Here is a 26,455-nt window from a genome sequence, read left to right as displayed (position 1 = left end):
CCCCCCCCCTCCGGCAGGTTCTAGAGATGCTGCAGACGGGAGTTGTAAGTCCGCAGCACTTTCGACAGGCGCCCTTTGCAAACTTTCTGGCGCTTAAAATGACCCTCCGGGCTCAGGGGCGCTCAGCATCTCTTGACTTGTCCCCGTTGTCCCTTACGGCGAGGAGCTGCTGGTGTGTGCTGTGCCTTCCCGCCATTGGCGCTATTTATTTATTTATTTATTTTTAATTTCCTCCCGACTGGCACATTTTAAGCTCCCTGATAACCTTTAGTTGACTCTTCCTTCTTCGTCGGTGTCAGGACTTTGCAGTGCAGCGATCTTGTGTCGTGGGTGCTCACGGCGTCCCCTTCTCCTCCCCTTTTATTTGCCTCTGTGCCACCTACGTTTTGCACTGCATGGGTCTCCTATGCTAATTGCAAGATACTTCGGAACTTGGTATCGAAACAAAACTTTATGAGGCACCCCATTTATAAATGAGTACGGTTCAGTGGGCCCTGTGTTGAAAAATTGCATTGCTTCCGTGAGCTGTCAGTGACTTTCTGTAAAGAGGCATCTTTCTTACAAAAGAAGGTTCAATAGTAGCAAGTTCTGAAATGTGTGTGCTCTTAAGTTCCTTGTCCTGGAAACTATACAACTCCAGGCTTACCTTCCGTGTTCTGTCTGTGATGCCACACGTGTTACATCTTGCGCAGGCGTGCTCTTCCTGATAAGAATTTTTTCTGATGAAGGCAGACATTAGACAATTGTTTATTAGAAGAGTTTTTTAAAAAAAAATAAAACAACAAACCCAACGAACAAAATAAAGAAAATACCAAAAACATTTCGTAAACTTAGTTCACTCTTCATCTTGTCACAGCACACAGAGACAGACTGACACATGCCTGTCGCGTGCATCCTTATCATTTGGAAATAAAAAATACTTAAAAATGCTGACAGGCACAGCTGAAGATGCACTTACTTCTTACCCTTTCAGTGTTGGCCTTGATGTTATTCTTTCTCAGACATTATTCATACTCGTTCTGAGAGTAGCTTTTGTAATTAAGAAAAAAAGGCTAGGGAACAGCTTTAAGGAAAGAATCATGAGAAAAAGGGAAAAATTACTGGTTTTGTATGGTGTTTAAGGACCTGTCAGCATCTATGTAGATCTTCTTGTACAACTTGACCAGCACGTTACATTAATAAATCACTGACTGATATATCATATTTTAACAGTGTTCTTCCTGAACTTAAAAATAGTAAAAATTTACTTAGTAGTTGCCTGTTTCCTTCAAAATATGTTCCATTGGATACTTATAAAGTGTCCTCCAAAGGCAGTTGTTTATTGGTTCAGAAGCTGCTTGTTGAGTCTTGGTAACTGTGACACTTAAAATTTAAAATCAAAAAAAGATTGGGGAGTGGAGGGGAGCGACTAGTTTCAGGTACTTACATCTTGGTTTCCCAACAGTCTTGAAGCACAGGGGCAGTAAGGTAGAATGCCCTCCGACGGTGTTTCCCAGTAGTGGAGGCAGTGGGGCAGGTCCCCTAGGTCCCTGGTTTGATATTTCTTTGGAGGCACTAACACTTGCATCTTGCCGCTTTCCAGAGAAGCAGCATCTTCGGTCTCACTTAATCAATTTAATTAATGCATTTATTTTTTCATTTTGTAGTTAATATATGATAGTTTTGCCCAGTATCTGGTAACAGAGAAGGGTTATGACGAAGACTTGCTGACTCTAGCTCCAGACAGCTTAGACTTCTGGTGAGTACATTGAAAATAACAGAAACTTTCTTCATCGCTTCCTTTGTGCTATAACCTTTACAAAGCTTGGAAAACAGCTTCTCTTATTGGGCAGTTGTTGTTATGATTGTTGTTTCCAACAGATAAATCCAAAATGACAGTTTTAAATGCTTGTTTGAAGAAGTATTTCTCATGAGATACTTCTAATGTGGTATTTTGAAGAGAGAACTGAGCAGCCAAGCTTGCTTTGTCTGTGCTTCTCACTGTCTAGACACAAGCCTTTTAGTCCCACTTACACTCTTAATTTATATATGTCCTTTGTCTTCTACCTTCAGTTCAACTGGTAAATCCAGTAACCATCAGAATTTAGTAATTTTTATCTTGACAGGTGTGGTTTTGTTTGTATAAGGCAGAATAATCCCAACAGCCTTCTGAGGAACGGAAGAAGGTTGACCAGGAGGTAGCCTTTGGGTGGCACATCAGGCACGAAACTGTGATGCGAAAGGCTGAAATGCGAGTTGCTGCTCTGAGCTCAGTCATCGCTGAGCAGGAGCTTGAAATGTGAATCTCTGATCTTCCAATTTTAACAGGTTATTATCTAGGCCAGGGGGCTGGGAGCTTGAAGGCCAGGTAATCACCTAATTTTTTAGGAGAAACACAGGGGTGTGTGTTTTTTGGTGTGGTTTTTTTTTTGTTTGTTTAAGTAATGCATGTATTATCGTGTAATGGTTTTGATCAGTTGCTTTTACAGTTCAGTACTTGACTGGACAATTTCCAGCCAGATTGACTGACAAGCAGTCTATCTGTATTTCTTGTATTTTGAGGCCTTTGATGGATGAAATCCTTTGTTAAGATCTCAATGTCTCGGCCTCGGTCCCTTATTGGTGCTGGGGATTCATTAACATGGCCCTGCAAGCCCTCAACGCTGGTAGCCAGCGTGTCAGTGCTACTCACCCAGGTGTCATTCCTGAAAGGCTGAGGTCTGCTTGCTGCCATCATGGTGTCTCTTCTTTCCTTTGGGTACCTTATAACGGCGGATGAAGGTGGCATTACTTTTTCAGTCTCATTTATTCCTTATTATCCTAGCCACTGAACTTTGAATTATTTTTTTTTTTTTAACAACCTAAGCGAACGTAGATTCAATTATCTATAAGATACAGATTTACTAGAAGAGTTAGGACCTCTTGTTGGATGTCTGTCCTACGCTGTCAACTCTTCGCCTTGTTAGCGCTGCCTAGCATGGCCATGCTGCTGCTTCACGTGTTCCTTGGATATTCAGTTGCCTCATTTAGAATGATATTCTCCCCCTCTCTCCCTTACTAACTGGTATTATCAGCCCAGTAATCATAAGTAGGGGAGTTGCCACCAAGAAAAGATACATTTCTTTAACAGAAGTGGCTTAAATATCACATTTCTTACGTGTATATATTTGGAGCTCAGTTCTCCAACCTTATGTATATGAATAGTCACTGAACTCACTGAACAGTGGAACTGGTTTTATTTTGTAGGAATTTGCTATGTAAGTGAAATCCAGTCCTCATTGTAGTAATATGTATTTGCATAGATAAAGCATTGTTCAAACATGGAACTATTTGAAGTGTTGTGGTTTTGCTGCTTTTGTGTAGCATCATTGTATACCTTCTGTAACTGCATTTCACCATTCTGATCTATAACAAAGGATTCCTTTGAAAGCATTAATTGTTTGTTTCTTCCTTAAAATAAAATTATTCTTAGTTGTAAAGGCTTGGTGTTGGACATTGAAGAAGGAAACTTCCTGAAACTTGCAGAAGATGGAACAGTTTTAAGGTAATATTGACAATAAGTTTATATTGTTAAGCAAACACAAAAATTTTATCCTCTTTCTGAAAGCCATCTCTTAGTTTTATTAAATATTTAAAATACCAATTTCAGCACACCACACATTCATTTATTATATGTAAAAGTTTAAATGCTCTTTGATAATGTGGTGCTCAGCTTCTCTTAAAGTTACACGTGCAGTTTTTTCGTAATATTTCCGTGATAACTGCTAGTAAAGAATGTCTCACTTTTAATAAACATCTGAGACTCTGAAGGCATACTGATCTTGAAAGTAAATTCAGTTTTTCAGTGGCTACCAGTGTATTCTTTTTCCCCTTCTGCTAAGATCCAGGATAAGGCTTTTCTTTGAATTGCGATTAACCTGACTCGGAGTCAGTGCTAATGACTAATGGTAATGATGAGAGGCCTATTATCTTTGTACCATACACATTCAAAATTCTGCAGGCTTACAACATATAATTTTAATAGCCTGAAGTAAAAATCTGTGTAATTTAGTACTCAAGATAGAGTCTACTTTTTCTTCCTCATAGCATATGGGAGAAGGAGCTTGAAGATGCTAGGGAAAATCAGATCTCATTGAAAGAAAGGAAGACATACCTGTGAGTCTCTGCTGTGTATCCCGAAATTCATTTAGTACCATGAATTTCGGAGTATAAATGCAGAATTTGATATTGGAAGATATACTGCAGTAAAGGGAAGAGAGGTACAGGATTACTTCTTCTAGCATTGCCTGTGTTTGCTTCGAAACTGGAGCCTGGGCATTCTTTTGGGGCCCGATTTGATGGTCAAGCTAGCTGATTTTTAATTCCTAAAAAGGCTTGTGTGTACTTCTGTGTTACACAGATGCATGCAGGGCTCAAACTAGCACTTTTCCATAGTTCTGCCCTGCGCTCTGTGAATGTTCCCAGGCTTCCGAATGATGTATAGGCTTTCTGCACTGTGTTTTATTGTGCAGTGTATATTGATAGTTCAAGTATAGCGAGTGTCCTCACACAATTGAGAACATTCGAGCAATACAGACTGATTGTGTTAGCAGGTGAGGCGCAGTACCCATGCCCCCAGCCAACCAAACCTTTGTGTAGTAGGGCTTTTATCAAGGACTGTAATGTATATAATAAAAGCTTAGGTCCTGGGAAGCTTCTAAGTTATAAAAAGAGTTACTTCTGATCAGCTTGCATGCACCTCAGTATTCAGTTGCAATGCATTACTTTGCATTAGGAGTAGTTTGGCTGTTTTCAACCTTTACCTGTTTCATTTTTATTTTTTTTTTAATATAAAAAACTTAATGCATCAAATAGGGCAAGCCATGGTACAAAGAGCATGACATCCGAAGAGATCCTGGAGACATATGGAAGGAGGGAGTGGAAGCATTTTAATACAGTCAGTGGAATGGTTTCCCGCTCAGGTTAGCATGTTCTTACCTTCGCGTGTCCTCTTCTTTGAAATTGCTCTCGCCCCTTCAGTGCCTCATAGTATTAGCTCCTACTGCAAATACTTAAAAATACTTGATCTGAGAATTTCTGGAATAGGTGAATGTTTTGGGGAAGAGTTGGGTTGGGTTTTTTTTTGTATTTTCAACTTCTAATACTAAAGTTCAACTTCAATTTAGATCACCAGTGATGAGACAAATGCTGCTGTAGGTGTGTTGGTAGTTATAGAGATGGGCACGTTGTTCCTTGATGAGGTAGGCTGAGATTACTGGCCTATCTCATTTAGGACATCTTTGGTAAATCTTAACTTTTTCTTAATTGTTGACTTGTGAATATCAGTGCCGTTACTGGAGGCCTAAGTGCAGGTGCAAAGAACAAAGCAGGTCTGGAAACAAAACTTGTCCTCCTGCAACTGTAGTTTCTTGATTTTGAGATGGGACTCGCTTTGAAGGCACTGTTGGCATTGTTGCTCGCCGCTCTGTGCTTCTTCCTGGTTTTACTTTCATCTTGGCAATTGTGAGTAATACACATAACGTGCTCAGTTGAGTTGCATTGTCCTATGTAATGGAGGTATATTCCTTGAGATTTTGCTGACACAAACTTGTTTGTGGTGATTATTCTAAACTGGAGATAATCATTTGCAACAAGGTAGAAGAGAAAGGCATATTTGCCATATGACCAAAGGAAACCTTTCTTATTCATTGGAAAGTGCGCTTGCATGCTCTTGTGAACATTAATCCGTTTTACTGCCTTGTTCTTTAATATACCTAAGGGACAGCACAGTCAAGATCCTGAATACAGAAAAAAACACTGGTTAAGTCATTTCACTCCTAGGAAAGAGTTGTTGACCATGACCTCGGTCTGGGGGGATGTTTGCAGCCTCCTGACTTCATGAGCCCCCAAAACATAACATAGTAATGTGGGCACGCTTCCCCTTGGGCTAAGGCGCTGTCTGCAGCATGTGTGTGCAAAGGACAAGACATGTCCTAATGTTTCTGAAACAACTTCTCAAACTCTTCCTTTGTGTTTCTACTGCTGGAGAAAAGGATATTTTGGAAGAGTTGAGTGATACTATCCTGACTCCTAAAACTCACGGTTCTCCCTCATCTCTTCCACTTTAACTTTTAGAACCTTAAAATGGATTTGTAAAATCTTACTGCCTTGATATAGGTGAAGAACTTTCAGTTGCCAACTATGAGAATCAGAAATGGGAATAAATGCTAACAAAGATTGTGAAGCAGATAATGCTTATTACCACTAAAATCCAAATAGGAGCTTATACTGTTATTTAAATGTATTTTTATTTATGATTAAAATATACAATATTGTTTTAAAAAAAAGAAGTAGAAATTTTTTTATTATTTTTTTTTCCAGCTAAATACTATTTGTATGATAATTATTTTGACCTGCCAGGAGCTCTCTTGTGTGCAAGGGTTGTGGACAGCTTAGATCAGGTAAGAACTGGATTGTTTGAGACTAAGTATTGCATAATCTTTCTCTTCCCCCACCACACTTCTTGCATGCGTTATTAAATGCGTAGAAATAGCATATCAAACAACATCAAGGTCTTTAGCTTTTTTCTTATTTGGAATTTTCGTGTCAGACTTAGTGTATTAAAGTTGTCTCTGAAGTGAATTGTGAGCTACATAGCATGTTGAAAATAAATGTACATCCACCAGAGGGCACAAATAACTCAGATATGAATAGAAATGCACTGTTTTCCAAGTTTACTCTGTGGTATGCAGAATATAGTTCTTGAAATCTCCTTTAATTATACTTGATGATACTTGGATTAAATCTAATTTAAGTCTTCTGGGTAACACAATTTGTTAATTTGCAAGGTGTTAATGAGTTGAAAGCTTAACTCCATCCATTTTTAAACATGTTTTTGTCTTAAATATATTGATCTGTGTACACAGATGTAAGTACACCTCTAGAATAGTATCCTTTTCTTTTTTCTCTGCTAAACAACAAATTAAATTCTCAAGGCGAAAATAAAATTGCTTGACCCTTTTTCAGTGCTTTTTAGCTAGATAGAATGTCCCAAATCCTACCTTTGAAATTTGATGCTAATTGATTTGGTTGTGTTAAAGAAGGCTTGAATCTTGAGCTTGTGTGCAGCTGTGGGTAGGAGAGGGTTCTTCTCGTACAGTGGGTATATTGGTGTCAAAAGAGCACTGATGTAATCTTCTGGCTAAAGGTACCAAAGCAGTGCAGCACTGAAAATTGCAAATACTAAACTTTGTCTGTAGAGTGAAATTCAGAGCTGTGAGGTGGGCATCTGGGATCCCTTTGGGTGTCAGCTGACTTGAGGCTTTAGCCTCTGCTCCAAATAGCATGCTGAGTAGATTGCTGCCTACGTCCACGTGCTGCATGAAGAGTTAGCTAAAGCTAGCTTATCACGAAACGCTGAGGACAGGTGTGCCATAAGACTCTTAATTTTGTGCCTGATTAATCTCCTTCCTTTACTCTTCACAGCTTAGAACCCTCTTTCAGATGTGACATCTGTATTGTATTGCTTTATTTTGTATTTAATTTAGACTCGGCACAAATCACCTGCTTATTGGGAGAGAAAGCATGTCATAGTGTGTGTTTAATAAGCTTGCACGTTCAGTTACTAGTTCACAAGCTGGAGCGCTGACCCTGTGTCAGTGCCATCTTCAGCCAGAGAGAATTAAACCTGTGCCGTTTCTCCGGAGAGCTACCAGAGTAGGTCATGCATCCTCTTTATCAGCTAGCAGTTCTTGAATATTTGACAGGGTGTTGGCCCGGTTTCAACAGGACAGCTACAGGAATTCCCCGAAAGGTTAGCATCAGCCAGATGGGAAAGGCGCAAGGCAGGAGGTGGACGGCCTCTCCGGCACTCGTGCCTGCAAAATGCTGCATCCGAAGGGTTAGAAACCATCATGTTTTCTTCTCCCACATTTCTGGAAGGAAGTAGAGGCTTCCGTTTCCTCTTCTGGGAGCCTGGTTAATAAGGGCTATTTTCTTACCACTCCTAGAAAACATTCTAGGATCAGGAAGGCTTCCTACTGGAAATAGATGGGAGAACTGCTAGGTTTGGGTTCAAAATGGGTGTAAACATGAGTTGGATGCTGGGCTACTCTACAGTATTAAAAATGAATCTGCTGTATCCAGAGCCAGAGCTCTGGACTTTTTTGGCTTTCAGACAAAGCAGAGGAGCCTCTTGGTGGTTTGGATCCTCACATTGAAGAGCTACACAAAATACTGCTTTGTCTGATAGTTTAGCTAATGAAATCACATTTGGTAATCGCACCAAAATCATGGTGGACTGCATGTGCATGCACACAGTTTCCTCTCTGCTTTCTGGGAATTGGTCTGGTTTCTAGTATGCCTCATATGCAACGGCTGTGGATTTGCAAGGAATTAAGTTGACAGTTATTTTAGTCTTCTCTGGGGTCAGATGTTTTGAAGGAAGTCTACTCACTTTTAAACTGCTATCCATCTGTCCTTAAAACAGCACTCTGAGGAACCGTTAGCTCATTGCACTGACTTTTAAAAAAGAAACCCACCCCCCCCAACCCCCACCCGAACAAAAAAAAAAAAAAAACAAACAAAAAAAAACCACCAACAAACTAAGGAGCAAGTCAGCCATGTGGACTATGAAGGAAGTGGACAGTTGAATCCATCTGCCTCCAGGTTAGTGCTAGTGTAGGCTGGTGCCATTGCCAGTAGGCAGATAGGTGCTCCTCAACATCTCCTGATTATGGCTTTGAATAATGACCTTGGTTAGCAGCCAACTGAAGTTTGACATACATGAAACCTTTTCTCTTTATTAGTTCTCTTATGTATTTCTGCGACAGTTTGCTATAGGAATGGATTTAAAAAGAAAAATTGAAAGCCACAGCTCCGTATCTTTCCTACTTTTAACCTATAGAGCTGGTGGATGATAAGCAGACTGCTATAGTGCTCGTTAGTCATGCACAAAGGGACTTGTTTGTGGCACTTGCTGGTTGTGAAATTAAGGGCGGGCTGTTTCTCTGGAAGCCTCCATGGCAGGGTAAGACTGAAAGAGGGGTTGGCTTCAGATTGTATAAAGGTTTTGGTTGGTAATGTTAAGGGTTGGTTTTTTGTTTGGGTTTTTTTTTTTCAGTTTCTGAATGTTTCCCTCTGTAAGCATAAAGCGTTTTCTAGAAAATGGGTCATTATTCAGGTATCAATGCAGTGGTCAGGACACAGAGAGTGATGCCGTGAAAAGTTTTAAACAGTTGCCTTGAAATTTATCCTAATGCAGGTGCGGAAAGCCCGCAACAACACCGCAAAGATACTTTCTGTGGCGTACAAACTCAGAGACTGTAGCACCTGCTTTACTGCTGAGTACCTCTTACAAGCTCAGTAGCTAATCCGCTGCTCTGCGATATTGGCTGGCTGTGTAATCGCATCTGTTTAAATCAGGACTCGAAAATTTGTGGAGTTTGAGAGTGCTGTGGGGCTCAGCTGGTCAAGAAGCTTTTCCTCTCCCTTGGTGAGATGCTGAAAGGGCAGTTGAGGTCAGCTGGAGCACTTCTGTGTCTGGGCGGCTTTCTAGGAACGGCGAGAGGCTGTTCGCAAGTGCAGATCACCTTCCCCTGTCCTCCTGCCAGCGCTGGGGTTTGGCAGTCTTCAGAGTACAATGTGACGCCGTGCTGCTCAGCCTGGCTTCTGGGCGAATGTTTTATACGGTGTTTGGGGTGGAGTTGTTGGCAGGAGGACATTACCTCTAAATTATAGCCAAGGATTTTGCCAGTTCTGAGGATGGAAGTGCCAGGATAATGTCAACCTGCTAATTAAGTACAGCATCAGCAGCTCTAAGCACTTTTTTCCTAAATGCCAGTGGGATGGCTCGGTCAGTGAGTTGCTGTTCTAATGTCCCCCCTTTGCTGTAAGGTCTTAGAGTTCCTCACAAGTATCAATCCTTTCTCCTTTCCCCTTCCTCCCCCACCATAACCTTCTGAAGTAGGGAGATAACTTGTCTGTGGTTACCCAAAGTTATGCTGGGTACTGCTGAGTCCTGATGTCCTGAATCCTATTGTCAAAGACTGTTTTGCTCCAAATACTTTTGTTTATTAATGGCATTGCTGTCACTGCTTCAATATGAAAGCTCGAAATAGCTGATACTTGATATAATGACTGGGTTCCTTTTGACACTTACAGCATGATGGTCAGAAAAAATATGACTTCTGGAAGGACATGGTGGCTGCTGTCCAGCATAACTATAAAATAACAGCTTTCAAAGGTAAGTGGGCTCACTGAAAACTTACTATAATAGCTGAAAATATTACATGTGCTTGCCAGAGCAAATACATTTGCAAGTACGCTGTTAAGCTACAGCTTTTACTTTTCAAGCTTACAAATAGTTGTATAATAGACACATATTTATCCTGGAATAGAACATCTTTATCATTACTATTTCTATTTCGTTTAGCTGGAACTGTTTTGCCATCTTTAATGGTACATATGATGTGTTAATTCACTGAATTTAGAAGAAAAATTGTTTCTTACCATGATTGCTATGGTAATGTGGACACCCTTGAACTATATTTTGATTCTATTCCTTGTGTTCTTGCAGTCATAAATAAAAGCAGAAATGCATTGGGGAAAAACAATAAAGTACTAACTAATATTTGATAATTTTCTTTAGGGCTTTAGTTTTCATTAGAATTCCTCCTGTAGTATTTAATAGTGAGGAGATTTGTTTTGTTATAAACGTGCTAAAAATTGCAGAGGATTTTTTTTTTTTATAATAGCCTTCCTCCACCCAAAGCCAACCTTATAATACAGTAATATAAACTAGAGTTGGAAAACATCTTGGATACCCTTCAGCTAGAAATTATTTTCCTTCTTTCAAAGACTTAACTTCTGAGTTTCTATTAGGAGTATAAAATAAGTTGAGAAAAAAGGTTAACAATCTTATGTGTGCACACGATTACTTTAAATTGGTTTTAACTGTGGGGTTTTTTTAAAAAAAAAGATGATTATATGCGGTTCAGTTCAAAATTCTGTATCACTTTGCTTACAGTATTTTCCGACAGAATTACCTCTGTTAATGCAACATACATTAGGTACAGGTGTAGTTTGGGCGCTCTTAAGACTAACCTTTTGTTTGCCACAACTGTACTACTTGCTGTATTCCTTTCAAATGTAATTGACAAAATTGTCTCAGAGAGGTTCTAAACAAAAACAGAAGTTGATGTTAGGATGCATATTGTAAAAGACAGCAAGGTATTCCTAAAATATTTTGTTTGTTGTTGTGTTTCCATTGGAGCTTTGAGTGTGATTGGTAGTTAAAAATTCCTCTAGGAAGTCATTGATACATGAAATAAATGTATCCTTTGTTTTCTGCTGGCATTAAACCAATGCTAATCAACTATAACTATTTTTTTTAATCATTTTATTCATTCTTTTTTCAAATCATGAAAGCTTTTTGTTTTAAAAGGTGTGGATCATGCAGCATTTGGCAAAAAGAATAAGTGTTTTTTGGAAACTAATTAGATCAAACAGATGTTCAAGTCTGATCTTTGAACTCATAAATAATTGCTCGGGTTTATTTCTGTATGAGTGTTTGTGTGTACATTTGTACATTTATGCATGTACCTCCCTATCAGGTACCTGCTTGTGTATGTAAGCATGGAATCTTCGTACAAACAGATTTGTGATATGACTTAATCCTTTCTAACTCCTATCAGAATTGGTACTTAATTTAACACACCTCATTGTCTGTTATAAAAGTAATGAGGCACATGAACAACAGCGTTGAAGATATAAGAAAACATAATAACTGATAGGCATCAATTATTTTGGATAAAACTCTGTAAAACAATGCAGATTGTATATGCTACTTAAATTTTTAATATATGAAAGTACTGTGCTCTGTCATGCATCACTTTGAAAGTCCTCTTAGTGCTCTTATTTTCCTTTTAATAATGTGGTTCAGCATACAAAGTGCTGAACAGGAAGTCAGAAGAACCAGAGAATTTCTTGCTGTATCGCTTACCCATGATATTCCCATGGAATAGCTCTTTTTGCCTCAGGTCCCTCAGTGCAATGAGAATAACGGTACTAATCTTCTGTCTCAAGCTTGTGCCAAAGAGATTCAGCAGACAAAGTGCTGAACAGGAAGTCAGAAGAACCAGAGAATTTCTTGCTGTATCGCTTACCCATGATATTCCCATGGAATAGCTCTTTTTGCCTCAGGTCCCTCAGTGCAATGAGAATAACGGTACTAATCTTCTGTCTCAAGCTTGTGCCAAAGAGATTATTTTTTTCCCTCAGCTGCAAGCTTAACATAACTTCCTGAGGAAACTCCTCAACCTGGCTCTGGCCCAACGGCTACCTAAATACCAGGAAGCCCCACCGTCTTTCTGAGCCCAGAGCCTGGCCTGCAAACCACAGCCTCTTGACTTAACTCCGTGCCCTCGATGCTTTCTAGAGGGTTTAACCCTTCAGAGAAGAGCAGTGCTCATTAACGGTTAGTCAAGGTAAAATTTCTAAAGCAAACTTACTGAGAGGTCAGTTGAGGAGACGCAAAGTTCCCAAGTCGAAATGCTGTCTTAGTAGTGCCATTGTCAGTGACGGAGCAGAACGACTGACCATTTTATTTCTTGAAATCCCTAAGTGTTTGCAAGTCACTCTGGTTTGTTGTCAGTATGCCCTTGTTTCTCTATGTCCCTTCTCTTTTTCACATGATTTCTTTGATCATAATCAGGTGTCTGGTGGATTTTACTTTTCATTGTCTTAGCTATGGTAATTGCCTTAGATAATTGCCCTATGATATTTTTTTTGGATGGCTCTTTCAGATAGCCATGATTGTCCTGACTTAGCTTAATGAAGGGTATTAACCCACTCTTCTACTTGTTAGGAAGTGAAGAACTGAGGCTTAGAGAGGGAGAGCAAGAGGGTTCCAAAATAGTCTTGTGTTATTCTGATCTTCCTTTCCAAAGAATAACTCAAAAAAATTTGGGAGGATGTATTAAATAATACCACCAGAAAAGTGTGATGTCAGATAGCAGTGAACACAGATACTCATGTTTTCAAAATGGTCATTTCTTACCTAATAATACCTGCAAGAGTTCCCTCTGTAATTGATACCCAAGTTGAGCCTTAAATTACTTGAGCAATCCTTTCTGTAAACCTTTAACTTGTTACTGGAATATTTTGCAGCTTGACGATGATTAGCATGAGTTTGTATGTGTTTCACTTGGTTTATATTCTATATGAATTAGTAAAGAGCAATTTAAAAAGAAATGGCATGTGGCAATGTATTTCACACTATATAAATATGTGGACAAAGGTCCACAACACATTATGGAAACAAAGGCTGATTTTTAGAGGAGTAATGAGGGCTTGAAGTACTGTTTAACTTTTTCCACATTTCAGATTCGGTGATACTTGGATAGAAAAGTCAATAGTTTTTGAAGGAGGAAGTTGCCTGATACAGCTGCTTAAAGCAGAATTTTGTAAAACGTCTTCTCTTAGAGGCTGCTTTCCCTCTGTCTTCCATGATGGTCTTTCCATATCATTTCCCTGACACTTCTTAAAACTGTGGCATCTGTGTTTGTATAGTGAAAATGACATATTTGCAATACTTTCAGTAAGTTCATAAGATTATATTTCATTTTGGAAGTAAAAAGGTCATGGCTAATACGGCAGCAGAGACTTCATAAATTGCCCATAAAAAGGCTTGATGGGATCTGCTCTCAGGTTTCAAGGATGCGTCTGAGAAAACTTGTCACTGACCATCTTTTACAAAAAGGAAAATGATCAGAGAACAAAAGTGCTATACTTAAAACATGGGGTTTAGTAACTTGCATTTTTTCTTTTGTGTGGTTGATCAGCATTCTGATCAATAGGTCAGCATGCTGATGTGTGGGAAGCACCACTTTGGGGAGGAAGACTTTGGATCTTTCTAAACTACTCCGTTCTGTCCCAAAAAATGCACGTGAGCACACACACACGCATGTTCCCACACACAGAGGTTTTTGATTGCAGGTTTATGTTATTACCCTCTTGTCTTGGCCAAAGATAGTGGACCTAGATGTCTGTGATATGTGCATTATATCATTTATATGCAACTTCAAATGCAACAAACAAAAAGCAAAGATGCTTTTCTGGCCAAAAGGAAAGAATCCTCCAAAAATCCTGCAAAACATGAGAAATTCCTAATGTTGATGTAGACCCGTGATGAGAGATCGTTATTTGTCTTCATTGTGAAAATGGCAACAAAGATAAAAGCAAACAAATTTGTTACACTTCTCTGCTGGGCTTCCCAGCTAAATACAGAAGGGATTATTTGGGTGCTTTGCTTGTTTGAATGCTTAAGAACTACTGAAGTTTGTCTCAGAAATGTTTTTGAAGCCTTTGGAAATTAGTTTTTTACTATTACAGGCTCTTATGTTTTCATTTTCATCTCGTATTGGGTTTTATTTCCTCTAATGCCCATGACCCAGAAAAAGATGTGGTTTCTGGAAGAGCTTTATCTTTAGGTAGATTGCTGATCTTCATGTGGAGAAAATATTAAAAAAAAAAAAAAAACCAAAACAAATTCAGGAATCTTAGACCTTCTTAAGGTCCCCTCTAAATTGAGACTTCAAAGCTAAAATCAAGGTAGAAATTGTGCTTGTGCCACAACTTGGTGTGTAAACTCTGGCTTTTTAGTGTTTAAGAGTTGCTTTCTTAATGATTTAGTGTCTGAACAATTATGAAAGCCTTCAAAAAGACAGGCATGAGGTACTAAGTGGTAGACTTATTTGAAGTCCTATGTGCTCCTTCGAGGAACAAAGATGTTAAAGGACACAACTTGATTTTAAGTGGGTGGATGATAAGGATTAGTGAACTATACTTTTAAGAATACTGTCAGGACCCAGTTTCTTATGCGGAGACATGTTAATTAGAATCACAGGACAGTAATGTACTGCCGAGCACCAAGTATCTCCAACAATTTTAGACATGTGCTTTGGCATACATTTCAGATGTAAAGCAATTAACCAGAAACTTTACAGCTACTGAGCAGTATTTTCCAGCTGCAGAATCCAGTCCCTCTATTTTTTTCTGAAACAAAATTACCAGATTAGTTGAATGTATTGGCAGTAGCGAGTGCTATGTTTAAATATTGGAAAGTGCTGTTCAACTAATGCAAATGACCGCACAGGAAAACATTTTTAGTTCAATAAAGAGATAATTCTTAGGAGATCTGTAATTAATATTTGGCCTAAACCAGGAAGGTAGAAAAGTGAGGATAGAGAATTCAGACTCAAGTGTCTTGAATTTTATTTTGGCTTGAAAGAACAGCATCGCAGGATTGTTACTTAGAAATTGGGGTACTGTCCACTGTATTATTTCCATACAAACGTTTGTGTGCAGTGTTTGTAATAGCAGTACCAATTTGTTTGCCTCTGTCTACTTGGCTGCAACAATAAGCAGATCTCAAGTTACACTCTCTACTCAAGCATTTATTACTTTACCAAAGTATAGCCTAAACCACAGGCTTCCTTATCCAGCAGAACTTATTAAGGGGAGAAAAAACAATTCTGCAAAGTTACTTTCTTGGTAGTTCTTTATGGTTTCCAAAACATTAAATATTTGCTAATGATGGATCAACCTAAAGGTGTCCTTGCTTTTTTTATTAATCCCAATGCATTATCAAGTACTTAGGAAATTGCTGATTTCAAATGTATACAACATAACAGGCCTCAGGTTCTGCTTTCATGAAGAAATGATAATATCACAAAACTTCTAAATGTGGGCCTACGGACTTTTTGTGCAAGTGATTAAAAAATTCTGTTTAAAAAAAAAAAGCAAAAAATAATAGGTCAAGCGTTCATAAGGTATTGGATGTATATACTTTGAGAGCAGATGAATGGTAACTGTCATTGGAAGAAATGTATGACCAAACTATTATAGTTTCATAATTTATAAGCACTAATTTTATGAAGCTATCTTTATACCATTAACTTTTCATAAAGTCATAACAGAATAATGTAATGTCTGTTTGTGAGATGTGTGTGTAGATATGGTATATATGATTATCTACTGACTAATTACTTTCATCACCTCATAAATTTACCATGTAAGTAAGACTATTGTGTTTTAAAGGAATGAACTGTTCAGGGAAAATCAGTGCAACGATTGTCTCCAAAATTGGGGTGGTAAAGCTGTTCTGATTTTGTGAGTGTCTGCATGATTGTGAAGGTATGTTCTTAATGTCTGGACTTGGTGACAGTTATTTGACAGTACTCTGAATGTTGTAGTTTTACAGAATATTAGGAGCTTAAAAAATATTGAACTAGTTTGTTGCTGCAGACTACAAAATGTGCATCAAACAAAGCTAAGTGGATTTCCAGGCTTCAAGTCTGGTTGCTTTTTCATATTGTGAAAGTCTTACATCTTCAGAACAGGTAATAATTTGTAAGTCTACCTTTCTCCAAGGTAGTTATTTATTAATAAGAAAAGCAGAACGAAATTAAAACTGTGACAAAGTATGCACTGTTTTAAAGCTGTTTTCTTGACTCCTGTTTGGTGGCTTAAAGATAAAGGTGATATAGCAGAATGTTCCTGAAGTATATTATCCAGCTGTTGTGATGGCTGTGGTGTATCAGACTGTTTACTTTGAAGAATATCTTCAGTTAATTCAAGTATAGTGAAGTGTGATCTAGAGTCCTGGCATGGCTAATTCATGTGTCATGAGAAGTGATAGTTAGAAATTCTGATTTTTTTTATATTTTTTTTTTAATAAAAAAAAGAAGAAAGAGAGGCTGGTGCATTATATTAATTCATAAAATTTTAATGTTGCATTCAGTTGGACAATTGATCATAATTTGAAACAAATTTCTTATGACAATTCTCTAAAAACATACAATATTATTCTACTAAGTTTGAACCAATCTCTTCCACCTTCTCACTCTCTCCTCCATTTCTGCTGCGAAATTGAAGTTGCATGACCTGCTAATGATGCATCAGATCAGTGCCCAGTTAAAATGGTCTGAAGGAGAGAATGTCAGGACAGTGTAAATGGGATGTTGTTAGATATGAGCAAATAGGAAACCTGAGAAAGAAGAGTGAACGTAGTCAGAGGAATAGAGACCATTAGATTCTGAATTGGGCAGTTGGAGCCATACTTGATCGTTCTCCATGAGATCAATGACAGCACTGCCAGAAGCCTGGTCAAGGTATCCTTTCTTGTACTCATCATAGGTGTACATGAGCGGGGAACCATTTTTGTAGAGTGCAACCCAAACATTTGTTCCTTTTGCATGTACATGGTAGGAGAAATAGTACAGTCCAGGGATCCTGCAGGTGAAGATTCCTGTTCTGGGGTCATAGTGTTGCTGCCTATTGTACAAGATTTTATCAAATTTGATGGGGACTGTTGCCCCAGGGTAGGCTTTTGAGAGGATGACACTGAAAGCAGACACTGGCATCCCTGTAAGAGCTTGGTTTACTCCTTTCATGTAAGACATTCCTGATAGCTCCCGAGACTCTCCTGCTTTAACATAGCTTTCAGGCATCTGGGGGATTGCAGCTTGGCCGGGAGGACCAGGAGGACCTGGGGGGCCTGGCAAGCCGGGCTCTCCATTGTTGCCTTTAGGCCCAGGGGGTCCAGGTGGTCCCATGGGTCCACTTAAGCCTTTTGTAGCAATACCTGCTGGGCCTGGCAGCCCTGGTGCTCCTGGCTCACCTTTTGCACCAGGGGCTCCTGGCAGGCCAGGGGGGCCGATGGGGCCTCTGATCCCAGGTATTCCTGAAGGCCCTCTGGGGCCCGGCTCACCATTGATTCCTGGCACTCCCTTAACTCCTTGTGGACCCATTGGACCGGGCAAGCCAGGTAGCCCAGCGTGGCCAGTGTCGCCTTTTGGACCTGGGAAACCTGGGTGGCCCTTAGGACCAGCAAGACCCTGCTCACCTGGGTATCCTGGTTTTCCCTCTAATCCTGGTAGACCTCGTTCACCTTTGGCCCCTGGGAATCCCGGGGGTCCTGCAGGACCCACGTCACCTTTGGGTCCAGGTAGGCCATTCTCACCGGGCAAGCCTTTGAGTCCTTGAGGGCCCATATTCCCTGGTGGCCCAACAGGTCCTGGTTCTCCTGGCACACCAGCTGGGCCTTGGTCTCCTTTAGGTCCTGGAAGGCCAGGAGGACCTTCAGGCCCTCTGTGTCCCTTCATCCCTGGCAATCCGGGCTTTCCGAATCCTGGAAGACCTGGGGATCCAGGCAAGCCTGCAGGTCCGGGGTGTCCCTTGGCTCCAGGGATGCCTGCTGCTCCTGGTGGTCCCATTGGCCCGGGCTTGCCAATGCCAGCTTCTCCAGGTTCTCCTGGGGGACCCTGGGGACCTGCGATACCAGCTGCTCCAGGTGCACCAGGTAAGCCTCTGTCACCTTTCATACCTGGCTGACCTGGAAGACCATTTTCACCGGGCTTCCCGACCCCAGCAGGACCGGGGAGGCCCCGGGGTCCCTGCGGGCCCGGAAGACCCCTGTTACCTGGGCGGCCCGGAACGCCAAATCCATTTTCTCCCTTTTGTCCGTTTATACCAGGGATACCTGGTTCTCCCTTCTCACCCGGGAGGCCTCTCGGCCCTTGAGCTCCTGGAGGGCCTTGTGGTCCTGGCTTGCCAGGAACAGACAGTCCTGCGGGGCCGGGAGTGCCAGGGGGTCCTTGTGGTCCTCTTGCTCCTGGGAGCCCAACAGGTCCAGCTTCTCCTTTCTCACCGTTTAGTCCTCTTTCTCCTGGCTTTCCTGGTAGACCTGGCATACCCGGCTTTCCAACCGCAGAGAATCCAGGTGGTCCTGGGGGACCAGGGGGGCCTTGGGGACCAGGACTTCCAAAGCCTGGCTTTCCTGCAGGTCCTGGTTGTCCTCTTGGTCCGATAGGGCCTGGGGGACCAGGGGGTCCTTGCTCGCCCCTTATCTGCACACCTGTGAGAGAGAGGAAACCAGGTCAACCAGGGCAACTATAACAGATTTGCAGACTTGTAGCATGGTGGTGAATTGTGTGGAGGGTTAACTTAACTTGAACCTCATAGAAGTCAAGTTACTAATACTGTGTTTGGTCATTGAGAACCTGACATTCAGAGCAAAAGTGTCTCAGAGAGCTCTTATATGAATAAGTATCAAAGTACAAATGTGTGAGAGTTGTGTTGTGAGCTGCAAGGCCTCTAGAAACTTTTTTTGGTTTCAATATATTTAGGGCCATTGAATTTAAAAGATGCTGTGCAAGCAGATGCAAACTATTAAGGAAAAAAAAAACAAACAAACATAACTGATTTAGCAATCCATCAGACTTGCATCTTGATGATGAATAAAACTAGAGAAATCTCCCTGTGCAAGTGTAGCTGCTTTTCTGAAACTACTTGGTGCTACATTTAAGTAGTGAGATTTTTGCTCCGCTCCCCACCCCCCGCCCTGGACTCCTCCAAAAGTGGGCCATGGCTCTGTTTTTTTTGATAGACATATGGCTGTTATATTTTCAAATACTGTCTTAAAGATTTTTGTTTGTCATAAAAATTTCACACAGTGGCAAGGTCACAAGTCATAATAATCTTGCTGCAGTCAGAATTTGGCATTGTTTTGTTTTTTTAATAATACTTCATTTTCTTAGCTATCAAAACAGCAGGTGGAGCCACCTAACCGAATGTCACAAATAGAGGAATAAACAAACAAGATCACTGCTTAGTTTTCTGTGCCCTTTGGGGGAGCTTGCAGTTGGAATTACGATACTGATTTGTAAGATATTACAGACACTATTAACATGGATATTGTGAGACTACTTCAGTAGTTTGCATCAAATGGCAGCATTATAGAATGAATTACCATACTTACGATGAATGATAATTTAAGTCATATTAAAAATAAAAAATGAGGGATATAGAAAGCCTCAATTCTGTTTGTTTTTTTTTAATGATGGTACCGTATTCTGTTTGATGCTTATTTAGAAAAGACTGATGACTGATCAACAATTGGTTCAGCTAAAGTTTGCATTTCTCTTACAAAGAGAGCATTCTGTGTGTGTGTGTGTGTATATATATATATATATATATGGAAGTTTATGGAGTGATTATTCTGCTGTCTCTTAAATAATAAATTGCTTTTTCCAATCTGTGGCTAGTCTTGATGAACCAAAAATGAGATGAAGGAGGAAGAAAACTATTCTTGTACATAATGTGTTTTAAACAAGAGATGTTTATATGAAATGCATTTGTTTTTCGTTTGATATCGGATCTGCAAGGTTGCCTTCTTCCTTTATTGCCAGGGAAATTGTTCTTCTCTGTCAAGTGTGGAGAGTGCATTGTCTTTTTTGCTGATGCATAAAATCAGCATAAATCTGTATCGCCTTATTTTGCACACCTTCCTATCTCATCCTCCTTAAGGCAATGGAAAGGAAGATAGTTGTTAAAATCTACACACAGAAAGAAGGCAATGTCTGTTGTTAATTGACAAACTGAAAATGCAAACATGCGTCCTTCTCAGCTGCAAAGGAGATTGTGGATTCTGTGAGTAACAGTGATAAGTCTGGTGCAGTCTTTGGTATCTTACTGATATTGTTGGATTTCTTACTACTGAACTCCCAGATTCAGGAGGGTGCAACTGCAAGTTGGTTTGTTGTGTTTGTTTTGTTGGTTTTCTTTTTTTTATATAGGTGACATAAGATATGGCAAATTTTTAGAACTACATTCTATGAAAAAATAATTTGGAAAACGCTTAAGCCCATCAGAATTAACATGTACCCTGCAGTGGAAGTGGCGTGTAAGTGTTCTTTACACATTACCCATTTTCTCTCCGCCACAGATAAGAGAGCTGCCATCAGAGAAAAAAAGCTTGCTTAATTGGAGGACTCAGAATTTATTCCATAGTTTCTATCTATGGGTAGGCAAGTCAGATCAAAGCCTAAATACAAATGCCTAAACAGGTTCCTGAACTAATGCTGTTTCAGTTGTAAAGCATTAGGGGAAAAATACAGGTAGGTTTTTACACCAACCACATCAAATCCAAACCCAAGCATTTATGTGGGTGCTTTGGCAGAATACAACAGTGACCCCAGCCAGGTCTGCTCTTTCATAACCATAACTCAAGAACTATGTTACCAAATGTATTTTATTATTTAGCCATCAGAGTGACTTTAATTTCTGCAAGGGGTCAAGATTCATTTTATTCATCTGTATTTAAATAACATGCAATTATTGCGCTTGACTTTTTTTTTTTTTTTTTGGTGGGAAATTGTGTCAGACTAGCTTCAGAGTGCTCCTCTTTCTTGCTTTTTACCATGTTTTAGATGTACCTTCATATCAGTCCTAGGTTCACAAAGTGGTGGGTGCTGCCTTTCTGCATAAGATGCAAAAAGCTTTGTCAGTTTTCATATTGTTATAGAGATTTTCTGTGAGGAGCGATATTGTTTCAAAGTTGCGCTGCTTTTAGATTAAAATGTCTGGTAATTGTGCTGTCTAGAGACAATGGTAAGTCCTCTGAGGAAAGGACAGCTGAGCACACTAATGAAGTAGGATTTTTACCAGAAAATATGAAGTAGTGGTTGGCTAGTTTTTTTTTTATGTAACTTGGCACATATCTTAATGCAAAATTGGTTTATGTTCTCTGAATGCAGTCAAACACTATGTATGCATGGAATTAAGTATGAATACTTTAGCATAGCCTGCAATAATGGCTTATTTAAGCATTGCTGAACAGCCAGGCTTAATTCAATGATTATTTGCAACTAGGACTTCTCAAAAATTTCAAGCCAAAGAGCTACTGGTTTAAAAATTATGTCCTGTTATAGTTAAAAAATGGTAACACTGAATACATACAGAAAAGGACTTCTGACTGAAGAGCTGTCAGGTACAAGTCTCCTTTCTTATTCTTCCATGATCATCTCAGTCTAGAAATGATGATCCATAACAGTTTGCCCTCTTTAAACTCTTCTAAAAACTCTCTATAGGATGCTTGTTTTCCAGACTGAAGAATAGCAGTGATTTTCCAGTCTTCCATTTTGAGGCTTGTTCCTCAAATGAAGATTTGTCAAGCAATTTTGAATGACAGGACTCCCACATCTGTAAAACTGTAGGCTGCTCCTGCTTTTGAGGTCTAGTATATATAGTCTTTATTACCTTTCTTAAATAGCATTTTACACTTTTCACATGTTGATATAATCATTCTTATTCTAAATATTAAGTTTCACGCACATTAGATTGTGTGTTAGTATATAAAGGGAAAATTTAGTTCAGGACAACTGATTTCCTCCTTTCACCCCATTTCCTGTCTACCCTGCTCCTTCCTTAATTTGCTGCTGGTTTCCCCCTTTCCAAATGTTTCTACAGAAGGGGAAAAAATAGTAGAAGAAGTGAAGTGTGGTAGAAGATACCCAAGTAAATATTGTACTTCACTTAAAAATAATATAAATATGTAAATGATTCTGACTAAAGTCATGGAAAAACACTATGAAAAGTTAATGAGGGGAGAGGGAGGAAATGCAGCTCTAACCCAGTGGGAATTCCAGTTAGTGAGTCCTCAGAGTAGCTGTTTATGTACATGTCCCTATATTCAATCCAAGAATGCAGGTAGGATTCAAGAAAGTCCTTGTGCTGAAGGCAAGGGATGAAACTGTGACTATATTTTGGTACAGCCCAGAAGAACAGTTTGGGGGTAAGTTTCCCAGCTGTGCTGCTTTCACTTGGTTCTTACTGCATAGTATTCTTGGAGCGTGTGGGCTGGAGCTGGTTGGGGTGAGACCAGGGCTGCCTCCTTGGACTCGGTGTGTGCTGCTCATGAGCATCCAGTCCATAGGATCAGACTAGAGCTGTTCTGAAGTGAAACATCCTCAGTGAAGGAACTGTGGATGCTATGTCCTGAGCAGCAACTGTTCTGCTCTCCAGATCTGCTTCTGTTGTGCTACCCTATTTTCTAATGCAGATATAGTCTAAAATGTCCTTTTCTGGTGAAGAGAAGCTTATTTGGAAATCTTACATTCTGAGTCCCTCATTCATTTTCCTCATTTCTGATCAAGTATGATTATTACAACTAAAAGTAGATGGGATACAGCAAAAGTGAAATCTAGTCTGAATAGCCTGTTGATGTCTGAAAGAAAATAATGTTGTTCGGGTAGGTGGGGGGAGGAGAGGGATGTTTACTGGGAAGGTTCAGTTATCTTAATTTTAGTGATGATAATTTTGAATAGACACTACTGATCATCCTTTGGGGGACAATTTATCAAGTAAAACCAGCATCTATGAGGTCAGAAGTTTTGATTTCAAGTTTTTAGAAAAGGCTTTGGCCTAAACATGGAAAAATAAAACTGCACTCATATAATTTCAAACACTAAGTATAGCCACCCATTTGACTTATAAGGACAGAGAGGATACCCAGAAATAAGATATCACAATGTATAGCATTGCAATTATATATTGCCTATACAATCTGCCATAAGACTCATTTAAGAAAAGAAAAGAATTTTTTATAATAAAGCTAAAGTTGTTATATTACTGTGAGATAAGTATGATAATTAAATATAAGCTTAAATCAGTCATGAAAAAGCTATATAGAGGTTTATGACACATTTTTATGACTATATATCAATTTATTTTGTCTTTCTAGACTTTAAATAGGTCTTCAGTTGGCCCTATGTATTGGATATTTATTTAAATTTGCACCTAGGGTCTGTTTTGACTAGACATAACATGACAAAATATATAAAAGTTCTTTCTGAATGTTGTAGATGCAAGGTCTGTTGTTAGAAACCCCAGTGTTGAATAAAGAAATTTGAGGATAATTAGCATGTTCAAGGCCAGGCCGGATGGGGCTTTGAGTAACCTGGTCTAGTGGGAGGTGTCCCTGCCTATGGCAGGGGGGTTGGAACTAAATGATCTTTAAGGTCCCTTCCAACCCAAACCATTCTATGATTCTGTGTTGTACATGATTATGCACACAGTCATGTAGTATTATTCCCACTACTGAAGGTCAGATCTGTAGCTGTGATTTTATTTCTGCTTATATGCCTTTAGTGATTGTGTTAAAAAAAAAAAAAATTTTCTGTGACAAGTGTGCCTCTTTGTCAATAGGTTCCCACTGCCAGTTCTTTATGCAGTCATGACATTATTTTAATACGCCTAAACTGTTAGTAGAAGTTGAATACCAGTAGTATAAACAGAGTGTTCATGTATTGACCCACTAGGAATGACTGTATTATTTTATTATCAAAAAATAGTAAGCTTACCTTGACTCTTTACATTGAATGGTAGAAAATGTGGCCCCTTGACGCTGGATTGTTTCTGGTATCTCTCGGAGAAATATCCATCGCTACCATGGACAATGTTCAGACAAAACAGCAGCAGTAAGGATATTTGTAAATGCATGTTTCCAAATCCGTTCTGTGTTAGAAAGGGGAGAAAAAGTTTGTTATAAAAAAAAAGGCTGTTCTGTTTCTTGTATAAGAATAAATGAGTTTTCTTAAAGCATTGGTATTAAAAGTAACATTACTTTATGCTTACTTCTTCCTGCTTTCACTAGTTGTGAAAAATCCTTTAAGAAAATGGAAAGCAGTATTGTTATCACTTTGAATGGTAGAGCTCTTGTTTAGATAGCTTAGAGGCAATAGTCTCACTCATAGGAAAAAGAATAACTTTAAATGGATGCCAGCCTTCATAAAATCACTGTCTTTATAAAGAGGGATTATTTTCCTAGTTATACTAGGGCTCCAAAAGTAAGTTCAGGAGTTACATGTATCAAAACTCATGAAATGAAGAGAGGTTTACAGTGGAAATATATAGACACTCTACCACAACCTTATTGCATCTGTCTAATGCTATAGCAAATGAAGCATGAAGTCCTGGCTTCTGCAGCATCGGTGACAAAAATCTCACATTGCCTTGCTTGAAACCAGGCTTTTATCTGCAGTCTTTCAAATAGTCCCAGTGGCAGTAAGGATGCTGCCACTGGCCCTGAAATATCAACCCCCTTCCCTCCCCAACCAGAAAACATGTATCCTGTAGAAGTTACCTTCAAGACCAAATAGAATGAAATGAAATCATAACATACCAAAATGTTGCGGACCTCCAATTCCAAGTGGTAGAGCAGTGACTCCTCCTCTATTGAGGAGTTCTTCTGCCACTGGTGAGTGAGCAGAAGCTGATGATTTCAAGTGTCACCCTTGAGTATTTATATGATTTTTTCCCCCTAATTGGGTGACTGTTGGGCATAAGCTCCTCCCCAAAAATCAGTAAGCAGTAATTATCTGTGGGTATACGTGTGTTTTTTAGGGGTGGGGGGAAGCTATTTTGGGCAGTCATCCTAGATCCTGTTAACTTTTTTTGTTTTGTTTTTTTCTTCTTCTTCCCTTGGATTTCTTATTGTTGATGAAATAGTGTTGCTCATAGTTAGTATTTTCTAAAATCTTACAGCCCCTTTGTTTTTAGAACTTAGAAAGGTAACATTGGAAAAAATCATGAACTTGTAAGTAAAGTTGGTAATTCTAAGTGCTTCATTTGGATTTCTCTGGAAATGTTTTAAGGAAAGAACCGTACGTTTTGAACTTCGGTGAGCTGTTACTTAGTAATCCCACTAAAGTCTATAATGACTACTTATGTGAGTAATTGTTCATTGGGATGTAAGTGTAGAACTTAAAATCAGTTAAGATGTTGATAAGGGAGTTGTGTGACAATCTGATTACTTTTAAGCAGTTACTATTTTAGGAGATTGTTATCTTCACATATTTCTAGACTTCTGTTTTGATGCTGGAGTGCAGTCTATGATGTGTTCTGCAAGTGATGTTTCTGTATTATGCATTCTTGAAATGCAAGCTTACCTTACACAATGAGAACTTCATTGTGTCTAGTTGTAAAAAAAGTACTGAAATCCATACTGCTTAAATTTGCAAGTGTTATACAGGTTGATGTTTGGGGCTAATGGAGCTTTTTTGAGCTTTTCTGCAGTCAGCCGTTAACTTCTTTTAAGGTTTGTTCAGTCAAATACAGTTATTGCTGTACTTTTACTAGTTGCATGTTTTTCCTCTTAACTGGTTTCAGTTTAGTAAATTTAAACTACTGCTGTTTTACTGTTGGTGGATCAAACTTGATTACAGCTTATCTCATTTTTCTTTTTTTTTTTAGTTTAGATTATAAATGGGTTTTAGCCAACAAGAAAGCTTCTTAAACCAGTCTTGCTTAATAGACTGTATCCACACATTGTGACTGATTTTTATTTTATTTTTTTATAACAAATAATGGAATCTTACAGTGTTTCAGCATCACTTTGATTAGTGTTCAGTACCAAATAGGTAGTAACTTTCAGTTCTTGGATTGTTTGGGACTCTGAAACACCGTTTAAGATCAAAAGGCAAAATGAGAAGAAGCGAACATTTCTCATTTAGGATGAAACTGTAGAACTAAATGTATAGTGCACTTTGCTTTTATCAAACATTCTCAGCAAAAATACCTACATGTAAATTATCTGTGTATTAGAAGTCCTTTGCAGACTTCTTTGACATTGTTATGTAGTATTCAGTCTTGTATGAGT

General features: G+C 39.2%; 2 protein-coding genes across 2 annotated transcripts; one reads left to right on the top strand and one right to left on the bottom strand.

Annotated features, from left to right (window-relative positions):
- The first annotated feature begins 26 nt into the window (after positions 1–26).
- LOC104294061 (5'-nucleotidase domain-containing protein 1-like) lies at positions 27–13,130 on the top strand. The gene is made up of 7 exons (XM_009893619.1): positions 27–158; positions 1,647–1,738; positions 3,452–3,523; positions 4,834–4,940; positions 6,340–6,419; positions 10,120–10,201; positions 13,126–13,130. Exons 1-7 carry the CDS (start codon positions 27–29, stop codon positions 13,128–13,130), a joined length of 570 nt encoding a protein of 189 aa, XP_009891921.1.
- Positions 13,131–16,723: 3,593 nt separating this feature from the next.
- Positions 16,724–24,308, bottom strand: COL10A1 (collagen, type X, alpha 1). The gene is made up of 2 exons (XM_009893603.1): positions 24,159–24,308; positions 16,724–18,874 (listed from the first exon to the last, which is right to left on the bottom strand). Exons 1-2 carry the CDS (start codon positions 24,295–24,297, stop codon positions 16,983–16,985), a joined length of 2,031 nt encoding a protein of 676 aa, XP_009891905.1. The 5' UTR covers positions 24,298–24,308; the 3' UTR covers positions 16,724–16,982.
- Between the last annotated feature and the right edge of the window lie 2,147 nt (positions 24,309–26,455).

This window comes from Charadrius vociferus, unplaced genomic scaffold, assembly GCF_000708025.1.
Source record: "Charadrius vociferus isolate BGI_N301 unplaced genomic scaffold, ASM70802v2 scaffold359, whole genome shotgun sequence".
Taxonomy (NCBI): domain Eukaryota; kingdom Metazoa; phylum Chordata; class Aves; order Charadriiformes; family Charadriidae; genus Charadrius; species Charadrius vociferus.
This window is presented reverse-complemented; position numbering and strand designations above follow the sequence as displayed.